At 38.2% G+C, this 18,394-nt stretch overlaps 1 protein-coding gene across 5 annotated transcripts in view; it reads right to left on the bottom strand.

Moving 5' to 3' along the window:
- PTPN13 (protein tyrosine phosphatase, non-receptor type 13) overlaps window positions 1-18,394 on the bottom strand; it is a 111,808-nt gene that overhangs the window by 43,163 nt on the left and 50,251 nt on the right. For 4 of the 5 annotated variants that reach the window (XM_026847680.1, XM_026847682.1, XM_026847681.1 and 1 more), the window contains 3 exons: window positions 8,404-8,499; window positions 6,954-7,053; window positions 295-514 (listed from right to left, as the gene is read on the bottom strand). In XM_026847680.1, the coding sequence (XP_026703481.1) occupies window positions 295-514; window positions 6,954-7,053; window positions 8,404-8,499 (416 nt within the window). Of the gene's footprint in view, window positions 1-294; window positions 515-3,318; window positions 3,502-6,953; window positions 7,054-8,403; window positions 8,500-18,394 lie in introns of those variants that run through there. The other variant, XM_026847684.1, reaches the window with a different exon arrangement.

Below are 18,394 nucleotides of genomic sequence, written 5' to 3'. Positions count from 1 at the left end.
TGTTAGGACACTATATTGTTTAATTGATGCAATCTTTAGTCAAAGCTTGCTGTTTCTTTTAGAATCTCTTGATACTGCTTTAGGCTATGTAGCCATTAATACCGCAAAACCTCAGGAGTTTGCCCTGAGAGAATTAAGTCTTTCCTATCAGAGCAACACCACATACCTAGTATTTAATCTCTTGATGACTGTTTATTACAGGACCCAGCTTGTGATTCCCACATATAAGAGTTTCAGTCAAGACACGACTCTGTTTCAATGAAAGTAAGAGTTCACCTGAGATCAGGGCATTACCCTCAGTTTTCTTTGTGTCATGGCTGTTTCCAGGGCTATTTCTCTCAGCGGATCTCTGGTGATGTCAAGCATTGAGGACCTAATTGCATCTCCTGGGTAGAGATTAGGTCGGGATTGCCTGAGTGCCATTCTGGCTTGCAGTTGCATCATTTCTTCTTCCTGACGTTTCAGCATCACTTCTTGATTTATCAGATTGCCTTCAAATGGTGCTTCATGTTGCCTACATATAGTCAGAGGGGATGAATGACATAACCAGGTATGCTAAGAGATTCTGCTGCTTTAAGCACTTACCTAAGTGGAAACCCACAACACAAAAACCGGTTATTAAACGCTACATTAAACACAACAATTATTCAGCAGCCAGGAGGTTAGGACTCTACAGCAATCCATCAATATAGAAAATGAGCAAACATGCCAAGCTTCTACAGCTACTTGTCGTTTATTCATGTGAAAATAAAGGCCCAGCTGCAGTCTAAAAAAATACTTGGCACTACAAACCTAGTGAATCAGTACAAAAACCAGTGAACACACAGAAGGAAAAAAAAAAAAATTAATGGTTTGAAAATATCTTAATTTCTCTGTTCAAGCAGGGACTGTGACCAAGGCATGCTCGAAAAGATATTGTTAGAGAAAAAACTAAAATAAGTGTACTTTATGTAAATATTGCTCCAATCACCTTTCTCTGCAGCAATTCTTTATGAACTCTTTGCACAGCACTGTTATTTATTCCCTGATTCTTGAGTAGAACAGATTGAAACATTTATATAAATATATTTATCAACATCCTATAAACTAAATTATACTAATGTTTCCATCATTTTATTTCGCTGAAAACAATTCCCTTTTCTTTTAAATTCCTAAGAATGGCTTGGTTGATACACAGCCACCACAAAAAAAAAAAAAGAGGCATAAGCATCTAAATCAATAATATGAAGGGGAAAAAAAAAAAAAAAGAAAAGAGAAACACAAACAAAAAACCTCATCAGTACTTCTGAAGAACACAGCAACCTATCCTCCAGTTCTTTTCTTAGCAGGTATGGTTCGCAAGTGTCCTACCAACTTTATTCTCTGTGGAAGGAAAGAAATCCATGTCCCATTTTGGATGAACAAAAGCAATTTTTTATTTTAAAATCAGGAGGTTAAGTAGGGCAAAGAAAGAATAAATCCAATAAAAATAAAACCAACTTCTACTCCCCTCCCTCTGTCCCATGCTTACAGAAAACCACCTTTAAACCCCAAACTAAATATAAACCAATCAAGGCTTCTTTAGAAGTCCTAAACCAGAAAAAACAGTGCTCTCCCTCTGTTAACATAACTATACAATTTTTAAACACAAATAGACTGGGAAAACTGACAATACTTGCATCCACCAAAAAACACTTCTAGCAATTTTAAGCTAAGTGTCAGTTTTAGATGGTACACTAGAGTTATGAAAAACATAAAAGAGAAAAGAAAGTGTTTTGAAGCCTGTGTATCACTGTGCTGAAGTTCAGGAATACAGATAAATGCAGAGTAAGTCCTTCACTGACACTAACCTACAGCCCATTGTAGCAAAAAGTAATCTCCAGACTCGACATTAAATTTACCTGTTTTTTTAAAAGAGCCTAAAGATATGTTTGGTGAATGACAAATCAGTTAATGAACTAAAAGAAAATGCACCTTTCCAGACAGTAGTCTATGCTAATTGGTGGATGTGATTTCAAATTTTTTTCACATTTTTACAGCAGTTTCTAATGAATGCCAATAGCATGAACAGTGCACCACTTTTTTTTTTTTTTTTTAAATACTAATGTTTCATTGGTTAGCATACAAAACCAGCGTTAAAATAAGAAGAGTAATGTTATCATGAGAGTCCAAACAATAAAAGGTCACTTAAGTGCCACAAACTGAGCAAAACAATGCTGAAGGTCCTCATATGGCATTTCAGGGAAGATACAGTGTAGTTACAGAAAAATGTACTAATGTAAGCCCATTATCCTTTCCATTGTGCAGGGCTTTCATAGTATCGCTTCCCTTCTCCCTCCTCCGTTCCTTTCTGCAACAGACTTAATAATAATGTACACCTAAAAGGATAAAGTAATGAGAAAAGGCCTCAGACCTGCAAAGACTTGTGCACATGCTTAGCTTTTCACCAGGAGAAAGCTTATTAAGATTGACATACGTGGGAATATTCACAATGAACTAAGTTAAATACACCCATGAGCACCCTACAGATCAAGGTCTAAGGATGGGCTCTGAAATAAAACAAAACCAAACACTTTCTGTACATAAATATCTATGAATTATCAGCGATGACATGAAAAAGATAGACATGTTGCAACTAGCTGTATCTGAAAACACTTGCTAATGTGAAATCCCCTACTGCATAAGAAAACTTTGCCTTTTTAATAACATACAGTTCTGTGCAATAGAAACACTGTTACCACGTGAAGTATTATAATTATGTTGGTTTATTATCTTCATTGATATGTATTAATTTATCTGAAAATTGGAGTGGGTGTGGGGTGTCTGGAGAAGCAGCTCAAAAATCTAATGGTTTAAAAATTTTCATAACCTAGTATATAAGCACTATCAGCAACCAGAAATCAGCTTGCTTCAGCATCCTGAATAAGTAAAACTAACTTGGGCTTGGTCAGACTGTCAGTTTTCTATGGAGGGTATCAGCATGATTCACTCTTCAGTTCCAAGGCAAGGAATCCATTTCTCACTGGACAGAAAGGGAGATCCTGCTGACAGATACAGGCAGAGCTCTTCCGTGAAGTTCAAGAACATGCAAGCACTGTTACTCCAACCAAAAAAAATTTCCGAATTACATTTCTAGCAGATAACATCATAAAAGTATGTTTCCTACGGTACTTCATCAGACAAGTACGTGGCTGCTACTCTGTATTTTCATCAATGTCTGAACTGCAAATCAGAATCTCAAAGTTACTTATTAACCTGAAGATGGTAGGTGAGCAGTCACCTGGAAGACTGACTCCCATAAAAGAGGAAGAGAATTAACTCCTCACCTAATGTACTTACCAAGAAATTTGCAGGTATTGGATCAGAGAAGGAAGCTGGAAGAAGAGAAGCAGGTAGGCATTCTCTAATGATTAGTGCAGTGGAAAGGTCAGGAATAGACTGAGAAAGACGGATGCCTCTAAGGTAGGAAGATATGGAAATGAAATCTAGTGGAAGAAAAAGGCAACAGAAGGAAGAGATCCATGTCAGCTGCTGCTCCTAGAAAGAAAAAGGAAGAAACAGTAAAGGAAGAAACAGTAAAGGAAGAAAAAGAAAAAAGAAAAAAGGTAAAGAAAAAAAAGACAAATACAGAATAGGAGAAGCAAAGACACAGACACAAGTATTCATTACCATGAGGAAAGTATTCCAAGAAGTTTAAAGGATAAGTCACAGTCTACACGAAGGGTTTGAGTGTACTCTGAATTGTACTACTGAAAAACCTATGGCTTCTAGTTTAAGAGCAGGCCAGCCCACCCAAACAGCACAAGTCATGCTGGTTGATAACTCTGAACAGCTTCACTGGTTTTTTTTTTTAGGGTTTTTCTTTTTTTTTTTAAATACTCGCAGTAGACTCCTTCAAATCCAAATCCTCCTATTTGATTTACAACTCATTTTGACAAGGATAATTCTGTGGATGATTAAGCTGACTGACTATAAGAATATGCCACAGGAACAGTATGTATTGAATTACAGATGGTACCTCTGAACACCGAGAAAAACACTGAACAATCCTGCCAAGTGCTGATGGAATTCAAGTAATGGATTAAATTGCATATACTTCCCCAAACCCTGAAATCAAACAATTGGCCAAAAAAAGTAAACTCTGAGAATCTGCTCCTTCAAACTACTTGTTACTAAGAGTTTGACTTTGAGAGCTTACGTGTCTAAAGTTATGAAAGCCATGGTCTCTGTAGTCCAGGACATTTTAAAGCAGCAACATGCAAAATTCTGGATTAAATTATTTTTCTCAGAAATCTCCCTGCTTAACCATCTACCATCTTTGATGGTATTCCTCTTTATACTTTTCAGCACTGGGAAGTTTTAACAGCTGTTGGAGAAACACAGAGAGTGCACGTGCACTGTTTTCTATGCAGCTCATATAGTAACAGAGATATTAACTGTTATTTTATGACCAGATTCTGCTGGTGGCTGCTTTCCTGTTTCTCAACAGGTCTACAAAAAAAGCTAGTAACACTAGCTTTCAGGTCTTCGGCCTCATTTTTCCATCTTGGATATATTTACTAGTTTAGTACTTAAAAAAAAAAAAAAAAAGCAGCTTTTTCACCTTATGAAATGAGGGAACAATTCTGAAAATTTTTGTGGACGTTTTTGTGCAAGTGCAGTGATATCTATTAGCAAAGCTACAGAGAAGAGGCCAAGCAGAAACAGGAGATTAAAAAAAAAAAATTGTCTTGAAGTAACACTGTATGGTTACATACATGTAAAATTCCATTGCTAAGCACAACAAATAAATCTATGCTGCAGTTACAATATTTTCCTTCTAGATTTTACACATATACAAATTATGTCCACTAAAGGTACCAGCCTTAACAAGAGCAATATGAAGTAAAACAAAAGTAAAAAAACCCATAAGTATGTAGTCTTTTACCATGACATTTTCACTTGCATAATAGGCCCGATTAATTTACAGCAATGTGACTCATTTACATACACACACACTATTTTCTATTTAGAAAATGTTTCAGAAATGGAAACAAAAGTTCTCTATCAGCATCCACAAATTACTGTTTTATTTTGAAGCATAGCTACAGTGTTGAACTTGCAACTTTCCTGGGTTCAAGTCAAAGAATGAAGGTTGACTTAGCAGTATTCACCAAAAGAAAGAAAACAACCAATGGCAAGTAAGTTAAGAAAGCTATATACTCCTCCTGTACCCAACAGTAATAATAGCCAGCTTTGCCATTTTAGCGTGGTGCTAAACCAGCATAAAATGCAAAGCAGAAATTTACAGCTTTTAATGGGGTTACATGGCACATAAAATTGTAACCTGAGTCCTTGTAAAATTTGCCCCAAAAGTCTCACACACTAGCCAAAAATCTTACGTCAAGACAGGCTGGATTTCTAAAATTGCTTGGACACTGCAATTTAACACACACTGTCAGAATATGAATAGACCATATTCCTGCCAACAAAGCAGTGTTGACCCATCTAAGCAATGCCTAAATCCTTCTCCCCTGTAAAAAGCCAATATATAAATTTATAAATGACTTTACATTTTTCAGGCAAAGTGGAAGTAGTAAGAAAACCAATGCAGCTGCTTAGCAGATTGCTGAAAGCTGTGAGATTTCCAAGTAACTGTTCTCTTGCTCATGTGCAATCAGATACAGCTCATCTGAGACCCTGCCTTACTCAGACCCATTTAAGGTACACAATACAGTGCGAGAAGCAGATGTTCATCTATTTTCATCTCCATGTTCAAAGCCCTGCTCATGCACATCACTTTGTATGTTAAACAAACACGGAGGACACAAATGACAGGCTTGCCACATCACCTGAAACAGTTCCAATCTTGAGACACCTCTCTTTAATGTGATTGAGCAGGATTCCCATCCAACTTATGCCAAAAACATATAAATATCCTAAACTACTGAGCACAGCAGCAATCTTTCTGTGGAACTACCTCAAACAAAGCAGAAAACTGCTGAAACAAGGCTTTGTTATAACATGGTGAGAGAAGAGGGGGAAAACATGTGTCTGTCTGGGTTTTTTTTTCTTCCCTTACTACAAAAATTATTTGAATGATTTTGATAAAATATGCCAAGGTGACCCAGTGTCTAGCAGAGACTAGAAAATTTTCCTTCAAAGAGGTCAATGTCAGTAAAAATTCTCAAACATTTAGAATGGAACCACTCAAAATGTAAAAATATGGCAAGATATGCTTCTGCTGCACAAAGACGCTATATTAAGGTGATGTAAAAAGCAGAACCTACTTTTTAAAGCAATATTGATGAACAGCACTTGAAAAAATAAAACTCACTGACATAACATTCAAATACACACCACATCAAAACAAATTTCAAAAAGCATAAACTGTTACTGAATTGGCTTGCTGAGGTATATAAAAAATTTCCAAAACACAACAACATATACTGAGAGTTTGCCAGAACAACCAAATGCTTTTGGCTTATTTCAAACAGATAAGCATATTTTTGGCTTTTGGCTTATTTCAAACAGATAAGCATATTTTTGGCTTTTGGCTTATTTCAAACAGATAAGCATGCGATCGTTTCCTTATTAAATGATAAAAAGATAGTCTATATCATTATCATCAATATTTTCCAAACTTTATTTTAGAAAAGGATAATGAAAATAAAAATAATTAAATATTTCAAAGCAGAACGTGGCCCCTGACCTGACAGATACAGCATCTCGAGAGAGTACAATCCAGTCTTCATTAAATATGGGAACTGAATTTGAACTCCTAACTGCTATACTTACCTCTACATCACAAGGCATCATGAGACTTTTACTTCAGACTGCAATATGTAATTCTGAAATGCTATTTTCTTTCAAGTATAATATACGATTTTTTTAACCTTAAATGGAAGCTAGGATGAGAGTGAAAAATTCACTTGTAGATTTAGAATACTTTGATACAAAGCACTCCAAGAACATAGTGTTTCTACAGGGTTTACCTTGCCCTCTGAGAATTAGCTTGACTTGATGTGGAGATATCATCAGCACCTGGCAAAGCACCACTAGCATCATCTCTCTTGAAACCTTCATTTCTTCTCACTAGCAAACCAAAAGACAAATTAATACCTGATTGGGCAACAAAGCACAGAGAGTAATCCCGCCTAAAGATCAAGGATTTATCAGTCATATGAGATTACTCAGAAGGAATCAGATTCCTGCATTCTGTACAATGACATTACAGTATTAGACAAACTAGCATTATGATGTTGATTTCAGTTTTCAAAGCAATCTTGCAGTTCCACGCAACGAAACAGCTGCACTACATAAGCCCTTTGAAGACTAATACTAAGGAAGGCCTAAAAGAAACAATTAAAAAAAGACCCCACACAATTGCATAGACACCTTCTCACATTTTTGTCAGCTGTGAGTTGAGATGCATGCCTGGTAGAGACATCATATAAAACACTCCTCCAGAACAGAAACAGAGCAGCTAGGTAAAGCAATTACGCATCCAGTTCACAAGAGGGGAGTTAAGAAACCAATATATACATTGCTGAGATCCTATGTTTAATTTTTGTCCTGGGAATCTGGCTACTACTTATAACACAAAAAAAGATTTTTTGATTTTTTTTCTTCCTTTTGGCAATATACTAACCTGCTATTCTGTTTGTAATGGTTATCTCTTTTACCGGTACATCTTTCTGCAGCAGCACCTGAGATACTACACTTAAGAGTTTGATTTTGCAAATAATTTCACTATCATCTCTTACTGTACCCTCAATTAACAGAGGTAGTAGGAGAGCTCTTGCAGAACATACAGCCCCGTTTATATAGATATAGTTAAATGTGTTACAGGAGACTTGCTACTTGTTGCTACTCCTTAAGCTTCTGGCTCAGTAAGTAGGAGGATGGACAAAGACAAGGAAGGTTGAGAGCACAGCAAGTACAGGGAGGCTGGGTTGGAATTCTCTGTGTATGGAATAGCTGCTACAGTACAGCTATAGCTTCCCAATTGTTGCTTTCTTTCCTCATTTTCATCAAATGGTTTGCCTCCACCTCTTAAAAGCTTTTGCAATTTGTAGTTATTGTATACTAAAACAACTTGGACAGCACGCTATTTAAAACAAGCGCTCCACTAAAAAGTTAACCATTTCCAGCTTTTCCTACCAAGTTCCCTTTCAGAGTGCTAAATTTCAAACTCATTTTTGAACAGAGTGCCAATTATGCTGAACTGTACACAATGCTGTAATTACATGAGATCATCTTACAACTTCGTATTAGTGGTAATTATGAAGCCTCCTACTAAAGATTTAACTTCATACTTTTGGGGTCTATTTTTCATCTTGAACTTTTTTCTTTAGGTTTTCTGTTTGGTTGATTGGTTGGCTTGGGTGGGGGTGTGGGGGTGTGTGTTGTTTGGTTAGTTTTGTTTTTAAACACAGGTCTTACCTTGTCTGAAATCCGGTTCTGAAGAAATAACAGATGGACTTTCACTTGAGGTACTATAAACATCGCTGTGGTAAGATTTGTACCTTCTCAAAGGCTCTGAAAATTTAAATCATGGTATCAGAAGGGTAAGAGAGCAACAGTTCTAATGCAAAAATAAAGCACAAATGAACATGTAAAATTTTCTGAAATCTCTTCAAAATGTTTGAAAATGCCTGTCTATGGCTACGGAGTCTGAAAGCAAACACTCAGTAGACGCTGTGCAGTCCCATTCTGTCCCTGCAGCTTGATGGTTCTGTGGTCCGCTTGGCCTCTCCTGATCATCTTAACAGAGTAACCTCTTCTGAGCTTCTCTCTCATCATCACTTCCAAGGTAAAACTAGTATTTTAAAAACCAACAAAATCCACGACAAAACCCAATCCTTCCTGCAAATAAAACTGCTAAAAACATTTGGTGCGCATGTCTTGTGCATAGAAAGCCACAACCAGGACTCAATCCCTGGTTCCTGCACAATGGAAAAGGAGAAATACCCACTGAGACAAAGCAGGAACTTGAAATTTATTGATTTGTTCAGCTCATCTTTGACACCCACAAAATACAATTAACAATTAATAAGATTCTATAGGATATTTAATTAACTAAAACAGTTACATGCAGGTGATGAGAAATCAATACAGCAGTCTCGGTTCCTACTCTCAGTGGATTCTTTAAAGAACAAACTGGAGCAAAGGGCTCCACAGAAGGGATATGTAACATCTGCAACAATCTCTCAAATCTTTCTTATGCACAAGCCAAACAACCAACCACAGAGTGTGCATAAAAGCGGAAAACAAAACGTTCCCACGTTTTGGGATTATCAATGCTTCGCTAAGTGAGAGAACACTTCAGGTGTCTTTATTTGCAGAAGGCTGTCTTTGGTCAACTACAGTTAATGTTTGTTAAAACAGAAGTGTTAATATAGAGAAAACACATGTAACTGCTATGAAGACAAGTGCAAATCACTACAGCAAGGAACGTAAAACATAAGAATACAAAATGGGGAGATACTTGAGCAGAGGGGTCTAGATGCTGCAAAAAGTCAAAGGTTCCAACTGCTCATATCCAGAAAACAAAATGCCTGATGAAAAATCCTGTGAGAATAGACCTGCAGCATAACCTGTATTAGGTCAGAGGACAAGTTAGACATGCAGTCAACTTTACTACTCCTACAGACTTTCTACAGAAGCAGAGAAAACTCCAAATAGGAAAAAGGCATGAAAAGATACAAGATAATGCAGTAGACCAACACTAAAAACTAGTTCATGTTAATTTTGGATTGTTTCCAAAATCTTCCTCCTTAAAAGACAGCATTTTCTTTGTTTCTAACAGCTCACTTGGGTTGTGCAGTTCTCCACTGTCCCACCAAACACAAGATTCTTTAAGACAAGCAAGCAAAAAGTCACCAATCAACCTGTGAAACCAACTGCTCCCGCCAACCCATCCCAGTTGCACAGTTTAGCAGCATAAACCCCAATTAATCCTAAGGACACTTCACATTACTCTCAGAATGAGCAACACTGCTTGCACATTTGCAAACCATCCTACAGCAAGATGAAGAGAATTCACTGGGGGGTGCTGTGGGGTTGCTTCAGTCTTTCACAATGGCTACTTTCAGCGATCTGGATTTTACAACAAAGAAATCTACTGCCAATCTAGCAATTACTTGCCTAACAAGGGAAATAAAAACCAAATTCCGTGGGTAGCTTCTGGAGCTGTATTTTTAAAATGCTCCCAGCCCTATAAGTGAGGCATCAATCCAAACATGATACTGGAGCTACAAGTACAGAAACGTTTAACTGAAAACAGATCTCTTCTTTCCCAGTAGTTTTACTAGCTGTAGGTTTTTCAAATATGCTGAACTGACTTTGAAGCAAGAAGATGGAAAGGGAATGATAAAATATAACGTGAGATTTTAAACAAATTATTATTTTTTCCATCTAGTCTGCAGCCTAGGCTTCCCGGATTGCACACAAATTGTGGCTCCATTCTGGTTCTTCAAGACATGACATTTTGAAAAAATAAAAAAGTGGTAAAACAGAAATATGCAGTCAAAACACGAGACAATTATTTGTATGTGGTGGCGTGATACCTGACTCTGCAGGGTATTTGACTTCTCTTGACTCATCCTGTTAGCGGGAGTTGGCGCCCTGCTGTATAGGCCAAGGGGTAAGTTCACGAGCCAAGAAACATAAAGCAAGATTCCCAATCATTGCTTATCTCAATGTTTTCACAGACCTCCAGTGAGGCCCAGCTAGGTTGAAATCTATTCTCCCCAGCATTCACAAGTAGAGAGGAGATGGGACCACCCTCCCTTCTTGTCACATCTTTCTCCCTAAGCAATACCATACAATTTATCCTGATAACACAAGCAAAAGCCTTCTTCTTATCTGGAGGCATTTTACTACCTTTACACACAGGCTGCATCAATGATTATCGGCCTATTCAGTCTAGGGACAAAAGTTTAAAGGCAATTAAGAAGCTACAGCCTGAAATTCCAGGTAAATACTCCAGATTTTTCTTTGCTTTGCTCAGTTTAGGAAAAATATATACAGACGTGGAACTGTTTGCTGCTGGGACATCTTCTCTCTGGCAATTACCTTCCTGTTCTCTACTGGTATATACACGTCCAAGTACACCCACTACACATTCCCCCCAACGCTGCGCCTCCCCTTAACCGAACCATCTTTTCCAGGACATGGACAGGATATGCACTGCAAACATTCAGTTAAATTGTAAACATTGAGACTATACTGTAAGATTTGCAAAATTACCCCAATGATTTATGTTATCTCCTCTCCTCCAGCAAATTCTCCTCTCTTCTAATGTATCATATTAGGATTTAACTTCAGAGAAGGCACTTGGATCACGTCCAAGACAAACTTCTAATTAAGAACTGGCTTCCAAAGGTCACAAAGTCCGAATTCTGGGATTAAGTTAGAAGTTAAACTTTTTATACAGTAATATCAAAAATGAAGACAAACTTCTAGCCTGCCTGGCTGGGAAGGAACTGGAAGATGACATCAATAAAAGCTAAACATGAGAATAAAACAACTTATCTCTCGTATTTAAATTTTTCCTTAGGGTTTTTGAATAGCCTTCAGTTTTTTGTTTAGTTGTTTGGGTTTTGGTTGGTTGATTTTTTGAAAAAAATTTGGTGAATGAAGAGAGGCTTCAGAACTGATTTAACTTCTAGAAACGTCAAGGACGTTGTAGCAAGAATTATTCTACCAGATATCCTTCTTAACATTTCAGTGTTTAAAAATTAGTCTCTTACCAGAACACTTAGAGTCATTTGATACCTTAGCAGAAAAACAAACCCAAGTTTAATCCTGTTTTAAAAGTCCATAACTAAAATGAATATATGACTTGTACTAATAAGTTAACACACAGTAGCACCACGACAAAGATGAATGAAGCATTACAACTTGAAGAATGTGTGGGCTGCTTAACGCTGAAGTGATGGTTTTTCAAACACCCTATCAAAGCCAGTAGAGCACAACCTCACAGGCACCTAATACAGCATAAAATAACAGAACACACTATTTATGCAAGGCAAGACATGCAAGCCCAGACAAGTAATTTACAAAAAGCCTCATTGCAGCCAACTTCAACAGAAATCAGAGACCCACATTTAGCTTGGAATTTCATTATCCTGAACACATGACTCACATTAGATATACAGGTTTTCAAATACACGTTATTACAGAATTACTACTGGCTGTACAGAGAAGGAAAAAGAGAATATGGCAGAGTTAGACAGTTTCATGACAGGGAGGGAGGTCTTGTTTGCTCTTTAAGGTTTTAATGGTGTGTGTCTCTGTTTTGCAAGAGTGTTACTACGATACCATTTAAAATTGTTCTTTAGGAGAGGCTGGGACTTGCTTTTTCACAAGAGTTTAACCAATAGGTTAGAGTCAGATTTGCTCTTCCTTTTCTTCTTTTCATCTAAGAAAACTTGAATTATATTACACAAGGCAGCATAGGTTTAAGAGGCAGAACGAAGAGATCCAGGATAAATCCTTAGTAAGGATTCATATCCATAAAGTGCACAAAGGAAACAAATCCATTCAGCCTTCCAGGGGAACAAGCTCATTTTAACTTGCAGGATTTCCACCACCCATATTCTAAATGAAAAAAATCTGTATTGTACATGCAGCCCAAGTCACTAGCCATCCAGGAGTGCCTTAGAGAGCCTAATCTGATACATAGGGTCTAACAGTATCTGAGTGACAGGAAGAAACAGGAGACTTGGAAAAGTGCAGCACACAGACATCTGTAGGGCTAAACTGGAAAGGAAAGCAGCAAGATTAAAAATAACAACTCCAGGGTCTGGTAAAAACCTCAGTGTCTTGTATTTAGAAAGAAACCTTTCTTTTCTGGATCTGGATTATGCCATCTAGGATAAGGTATGTAAATAGACATAGACTGAAAGTGTGGCCAGTAAAGTTAGCTGTTTGTTTTAATTTAAATGTTTTATCCAACTAAGAATATAATGGGTTGACTAAAAATTTATAATCCCATACTGTGTGAGTTGCTGAAAGTTTGATAAAGCCAATAAAGCAGATGCCACTTTGCTATGCAATTATGGAACTCTAAAAGCTGTTTTGCTACCTCAAAATAAACCATGTAATTCAAACAAAATAATAGTGGCTGATGCCACAGTACTTGTACTTTACAGAAATCCCACAAACATTTCTTTCTTTTTCCTTGAAAAACCAACCTCTATTCTCAGTAAAATTAACTGAAAGTTACTAAGGGGATGAACTTAAAGTTTTCTATCTGAAATAGTACCAGTCCATTACCCTACCCTTCAGCTTCATTAATACGATTTCTGAACATTGTTCTAACTGAACCTTACCCTTACCGGACATACCAACCACATGAGAATCCATTTCACCACCACTGAATTTAAATCATACTGCAGCACAATGATAAGACATGTGTAAACTGAGCCTTAATTTGCTTTCACATGCAAACAGATACACCATTGTGGATGACTTGCATTTCCTCTGCTTAGCCTACACATGAACGGAGTACATACAGTTCAAGAGAAAAAGAAAGTATGCACGCTTCACTGAATTTAGAGAGGTAAGTTTGTAAAGCAGCTATTCCTTTTTTGCCCTAAATCCAATCTCCCATTTAACCCACTTCTGCAGAAGCTCCCAAAAATCAAATCTCTGGGCCTTAATTTCCTGGGACAGTTTCACTACCAACAGCTACTTGATTACCTGCAGGAGCCTCCCCTTATTCAAAAACACAGCCTCAAACTAAAAGAGCTTTTAAAATCCAGACATTTAGAGTATCACTAGCCATAACTCCTCACCTAAACACATGCAGTCATATTACAGAAGTTTTACAAACTGGATCCAGATGAGTCTTCAGGGTAGCTAAAGAAAATAATTGTTTTGTGAGATAAAGACAAGACTTAGGAGGCAGAGACCTGTCTTTAGAAACACAGAATATTACTGTCTCTTCTTGCTGACTGTATGAAGCAGAGGGCCAAAAAAAAAAAAAAAAAAAAAAGTGTCAATCATCTGGCTTTTCAGCTGGAAAAATTAAAGGTGAAAAAGAGAGAGAGGAATAAACACAGCTTGAGGCTCAGGGATTCACATGGTTTCCAACTGCAAAAACATTTAACAAAGGCTTGAGAATATTCCCAAACCACCCCTACTTCCCCACCCCTGGATTCAGCATTCCAAAGCTTCAGCAAGATCAGCTTTTTCGGTATCCTCCCCTCTTTTTCCTCTGTCTGCTATTTAACCCACAGCCAGCTACATTACTACTCTCCTAACTGGTTTTGTGCTCTTATATTCCACCAGGACGTAGACAATCTTTACACCGTGCTCCCTCTTGCATCTCAGTTACAACATCCTCATACAGACACTGCATATAAAAATGAAGGATACACATTCACTCAAATAACAATTTACTTTGTTAACAAAAACAACGATTCACTTTGAATTATGCAGACACTCAAAACGAGGGGGGGGGGGAACTGCCTTAAGCAAATAAAAAGGAAAGATTCATACAAAGCCACCGTCTCACAGCTTTGTGCCTTACTGTTGGGCTGTTTGAAGGTAGGCCCAAGGTACAAAACCTGAAGTGTGTTTACACTTCATAACTCTCAGAAGATACAATCAGTTTTGTGGGTGAGAAGGCAACGAAAGCTGGGAGCAAGGGAGAATAGATGATGCTTTCACGCTCTTGAGCAGCAATATAGGCTTGTGAAACGTAGAAGGTAGAATATTATTTTATCTCTGAAATGGGACACTATCACTCGGTGCCAAGCAACAACATCCAAGTTTCAAAACAACAAACTCAAAATCTGCTCTCCTGCTACAGATAAACTGCCTCCGTTTAACAATTAAGTTCACAACTCTAAGCAATTCTGCCTAAGCTCACAAAACCTACATAACAAAACCAAGACTGAACAATAACAGCAGAGATGCAGAACTTACTGTCCCCTCTCCTGGCAAGATTAACATGTATTTTTGGAGTCTGTTCTTAGTGTTCAGAATTGTCTACACCTGAAGTCAACCAGCCATCTCTTCCCCTTCCCCACATCTGGCTAAGCACCTAATCATAAACAATCATCTTTAGTACAGAAGAGATAAACACCTCAACCATGAAACTGTACAGCAGAATAACATATAAACCAGCAAGTTCACAAGCAAGGCACTTGCAATGACACTGCTCGTGAGGCTAAATCCAAGATGTTCTGACTGTAGATTATAGTGCAGTTTAGATGGTCGGCAGCTCACTATGAACTGCTCTATTATAGCACAGCTGTAATTAAAGCTCTGTCATTCTTTCCACTATAAACTCTACTTTTCTTAAGTTTATAATTTGCATCATAAAAATCTGTTATGAGTGAAAGCTTGGCATACCAGAGCCTGTGCATGAGAACATTTTCTTTTTTCAAGAGTCAGCTCCTCAAGGTTTTGTGAATAATGAAAAAGTTTGCCAGCTTAACCCAAAATAAGTTAAAGAAATAAACCTCATGTCACTTAAATTCCTTAATAGATTGAGGAGGGAATTTTTATTGGCCAAGTTTAACCCACAGAGAGTCCAATGCCCTTCACAATTCAAAAACTGAAAAACAATGTACAGCTTAAAGCAGAGGGTTACTACAATTTACAGACTTGAAACCTCAACCTGGACTCAACCAAATTGAAAACATCCCCAAACCTACCAAAGAGAAGGCAGACTGTGTCTTCTCTACTAAACCCACCCATCAACACTGTTCCCAAGACTCCTTGCCCATTCCCCCACCCTCAACTGAACAGAACACTTATTTCAAAAGCTTGTGTAGTCAGAATATTTTATTATTTTTCTCTGAGTTTCATTTCAATGCCTCCCCTTTAAGGTTGTGCTGTGTTCCACATAGGGAAAGAGCAGTAGTCACTTATTTTCTGTGGACTTCTTTCCACTCCATTTCTATTTGTTGCCCACCTGTCTGCTATGTGACTACCCTTGCATCAAGTGCTGCACAAGAAACTACCACCATTACCTTTATTGAGATAAATGACATATTTTACCCCAGCTTTCCACACATTTGCTTCTATCTCTCAGCTAGGCTGCGTTTATGTCAGAAGAGCAATTCTACACACACTAGATAAAGCCTGGCATTTGTAGACTAGCAGACGTTATGTATTAAGGCTTTTGTGAATCTGCTCATTAAGGCTTCAGAATAGAGTACTTCCAGTCAGGCTCCTCAAGCTTTGTAAAACACAACAGCAACTAACTCCTACATGAAAAGGTATTCCCTGTGCATCTTACTAAAATACTCCTTCAAAGAGGCTCTCATTAAAAATTCACATTCACAACTAGGTTCTGCCCCGAACTTTAAGTAGTTAAATGACCAAAAAAAGAGAGCCTCAAATAAAACAGCAGAGCACACACTCCTAACTTCAAGAGTGAAACATATGTCCTTCATCTGTTGAAAGTAGAAATCTCAGAAGGCAGGAACATTACAAGCCAGCTATCTGTTGAGAAAGTATCTTCATTTTTTTTCTAGCAAGTAATGGCTGTGAGTTCAGAAGGATGGGCAGTGAGTCATCAACTACTTCCCCAATCTTCCCTATACAGATTTGCCACTCAGCTCCTGTGACTGTGAAGCCCCAGTTCTCGGTTTACTTTGACTGCACTTTCAATCATCCCCTTTATGAATCAAGTAGTTTCACACATCTGAACTACCTCAGCTTGCAAGGCATGAGCACATTGTGTTTTATGCCATCTTCCAATCTATTTCAATAAGAATGATAAACTCTTGCTCATCAATGGGTTTGGCCAAGCTTTTGGTTTTGCTGTTGTGCAACACAAACCTGTACTCCTGAACAACAGGGCTACTGAGCTTTCCCAATGCTGGGAGTGGCCTTCTCTTAAACTTTGTCAGCTGCCTATCTCCAAAGATCTGAGCTGACTCATATACTTGAGAAGGTCCCCTTAAATTTTGGGCTCTTAAACCAAAAACCAGCCAACCTTCCCCATACCTCACCTTGGTAAATAATGATGGTGAACTTTTATTGAAATAAACAATGGCCTTTCCACGGTACTACTTCAGTCTATGTCCGTTCCTTCACATTATAACCCTCAGCAAAAGATGGCAATTTGATAGTACAAAAAAACCTCCAGCTGTCTCATCTGTATGTATACAGAAACCACAACAGCTTTTCAAACTTCCTATGCCATTTTCATAACACTCCATCTTTCTGGAGCACAAGGCTCACATGCAGAGGAGAGAGACAATTGGCTTCCCATGCTAACTGCAATAAAAGCATCTGCTGAGGTGGTGTTTTGCCAGTTATCAGGCCTAGCATAAAGGACACATCCAGCATAAAGATGAACCAATAACCAAATTGTATTTGATACAAAAGGGTCAGTGCATGGGTGAGCACCGAGGGTACAGACAAGTCAGATTATACATAATCAACACCAATCCCACTGACCCCAACAACAACACAACACAACCAACAACAGGTAGAATAAATGGTGACATGCAGTCTCTCATAGAAGGGATAGGAGACAACTGAGTCAACAAGCCAAATACATAAGACCAAGGAAGCCACATACTGAATCTCTACACAGCCCATGTTTACAAGAGCCAGACCTGACTGGAGCCCAGTCCCAGGGAGGCAGGAGGTCCTTCCCCAACAGGGAACTCTGCACAGGACATCCACCTCACAGACAGACACTGCCCCTGCCTGCAAGGGGTCCCAGATTTTATCCCTCAGTGGGACACCTGACCCTTGTTTACTTAAAGCAGGACACCTGGGGCTCCTTTACCCAATGGCTCTCCCTGCCAGGCCGGCCCCACCCTGGAGAGAAGCCTAAAGGTAAACTCACCACTCCTTTGTGAAGGGCTGTGGGAATCACCCCTACGTCAACCTTAATTTGGGGCTTGGGGTTGAAACCCCAGCATTTCAGGTGGCCACAAGTGGCATGAACAAACATTTTTAGAAACTGAATCTTCATAAAAGGTTTATCATCTCTCTTTAATAAGGAGGTGTTTACACCTCAGTGCAGGAAAAGGAGGCAAAAGTGTTTTTTTCACACAGTTATTTCTGTCACACAACAGACTGGCAGCCACAAATCTTCAACTGCATAGATTCTGAATGCACCTGAATAAATGACTGATCTAGATTTGCCCATATGGCTCTTCTACCACATACCTTAGATGACTAAGTTATGTCTTCTGGCCCATCACAAGCAGGATCCAAATTTACAAGCCCTGAAAATCATGTCACCTTTTTCAAAGCAAACAAAATATCCAGTAGAGTTCTGCATAAAGACCATTTTATAAGTTTCCACAGAACAAATACAAAGACTTCCCCCCCCCCCTTTCATTCTTTTAATTACCTGATGGAACTTGTCAAGTATTTCCAACTAGGTAAAGATCTTAACATAAATACAAAATTTTTTTTGGACTTAAGGGCTTAACTGCATCATACAGAG

The sequence above is a fragment of the Athene cunicularia genome, assembly GCF_003259725.1.
Source record: "Athene cunicularia isolate RWA chromosome 4 unlocalized genomic scaffold, athCun1 chr4_part2, whole genome shotgun sequence".
NCBI lineage: Eukaryota > Metazoa > Chordata > Aves > Strigiformes > Strigidae > Athene > Athene cunicularia.
Note: the sequence above shows the minus strand (reverse complement) of the source record. Positions and strands in the feature narration are given on the sequence as shown.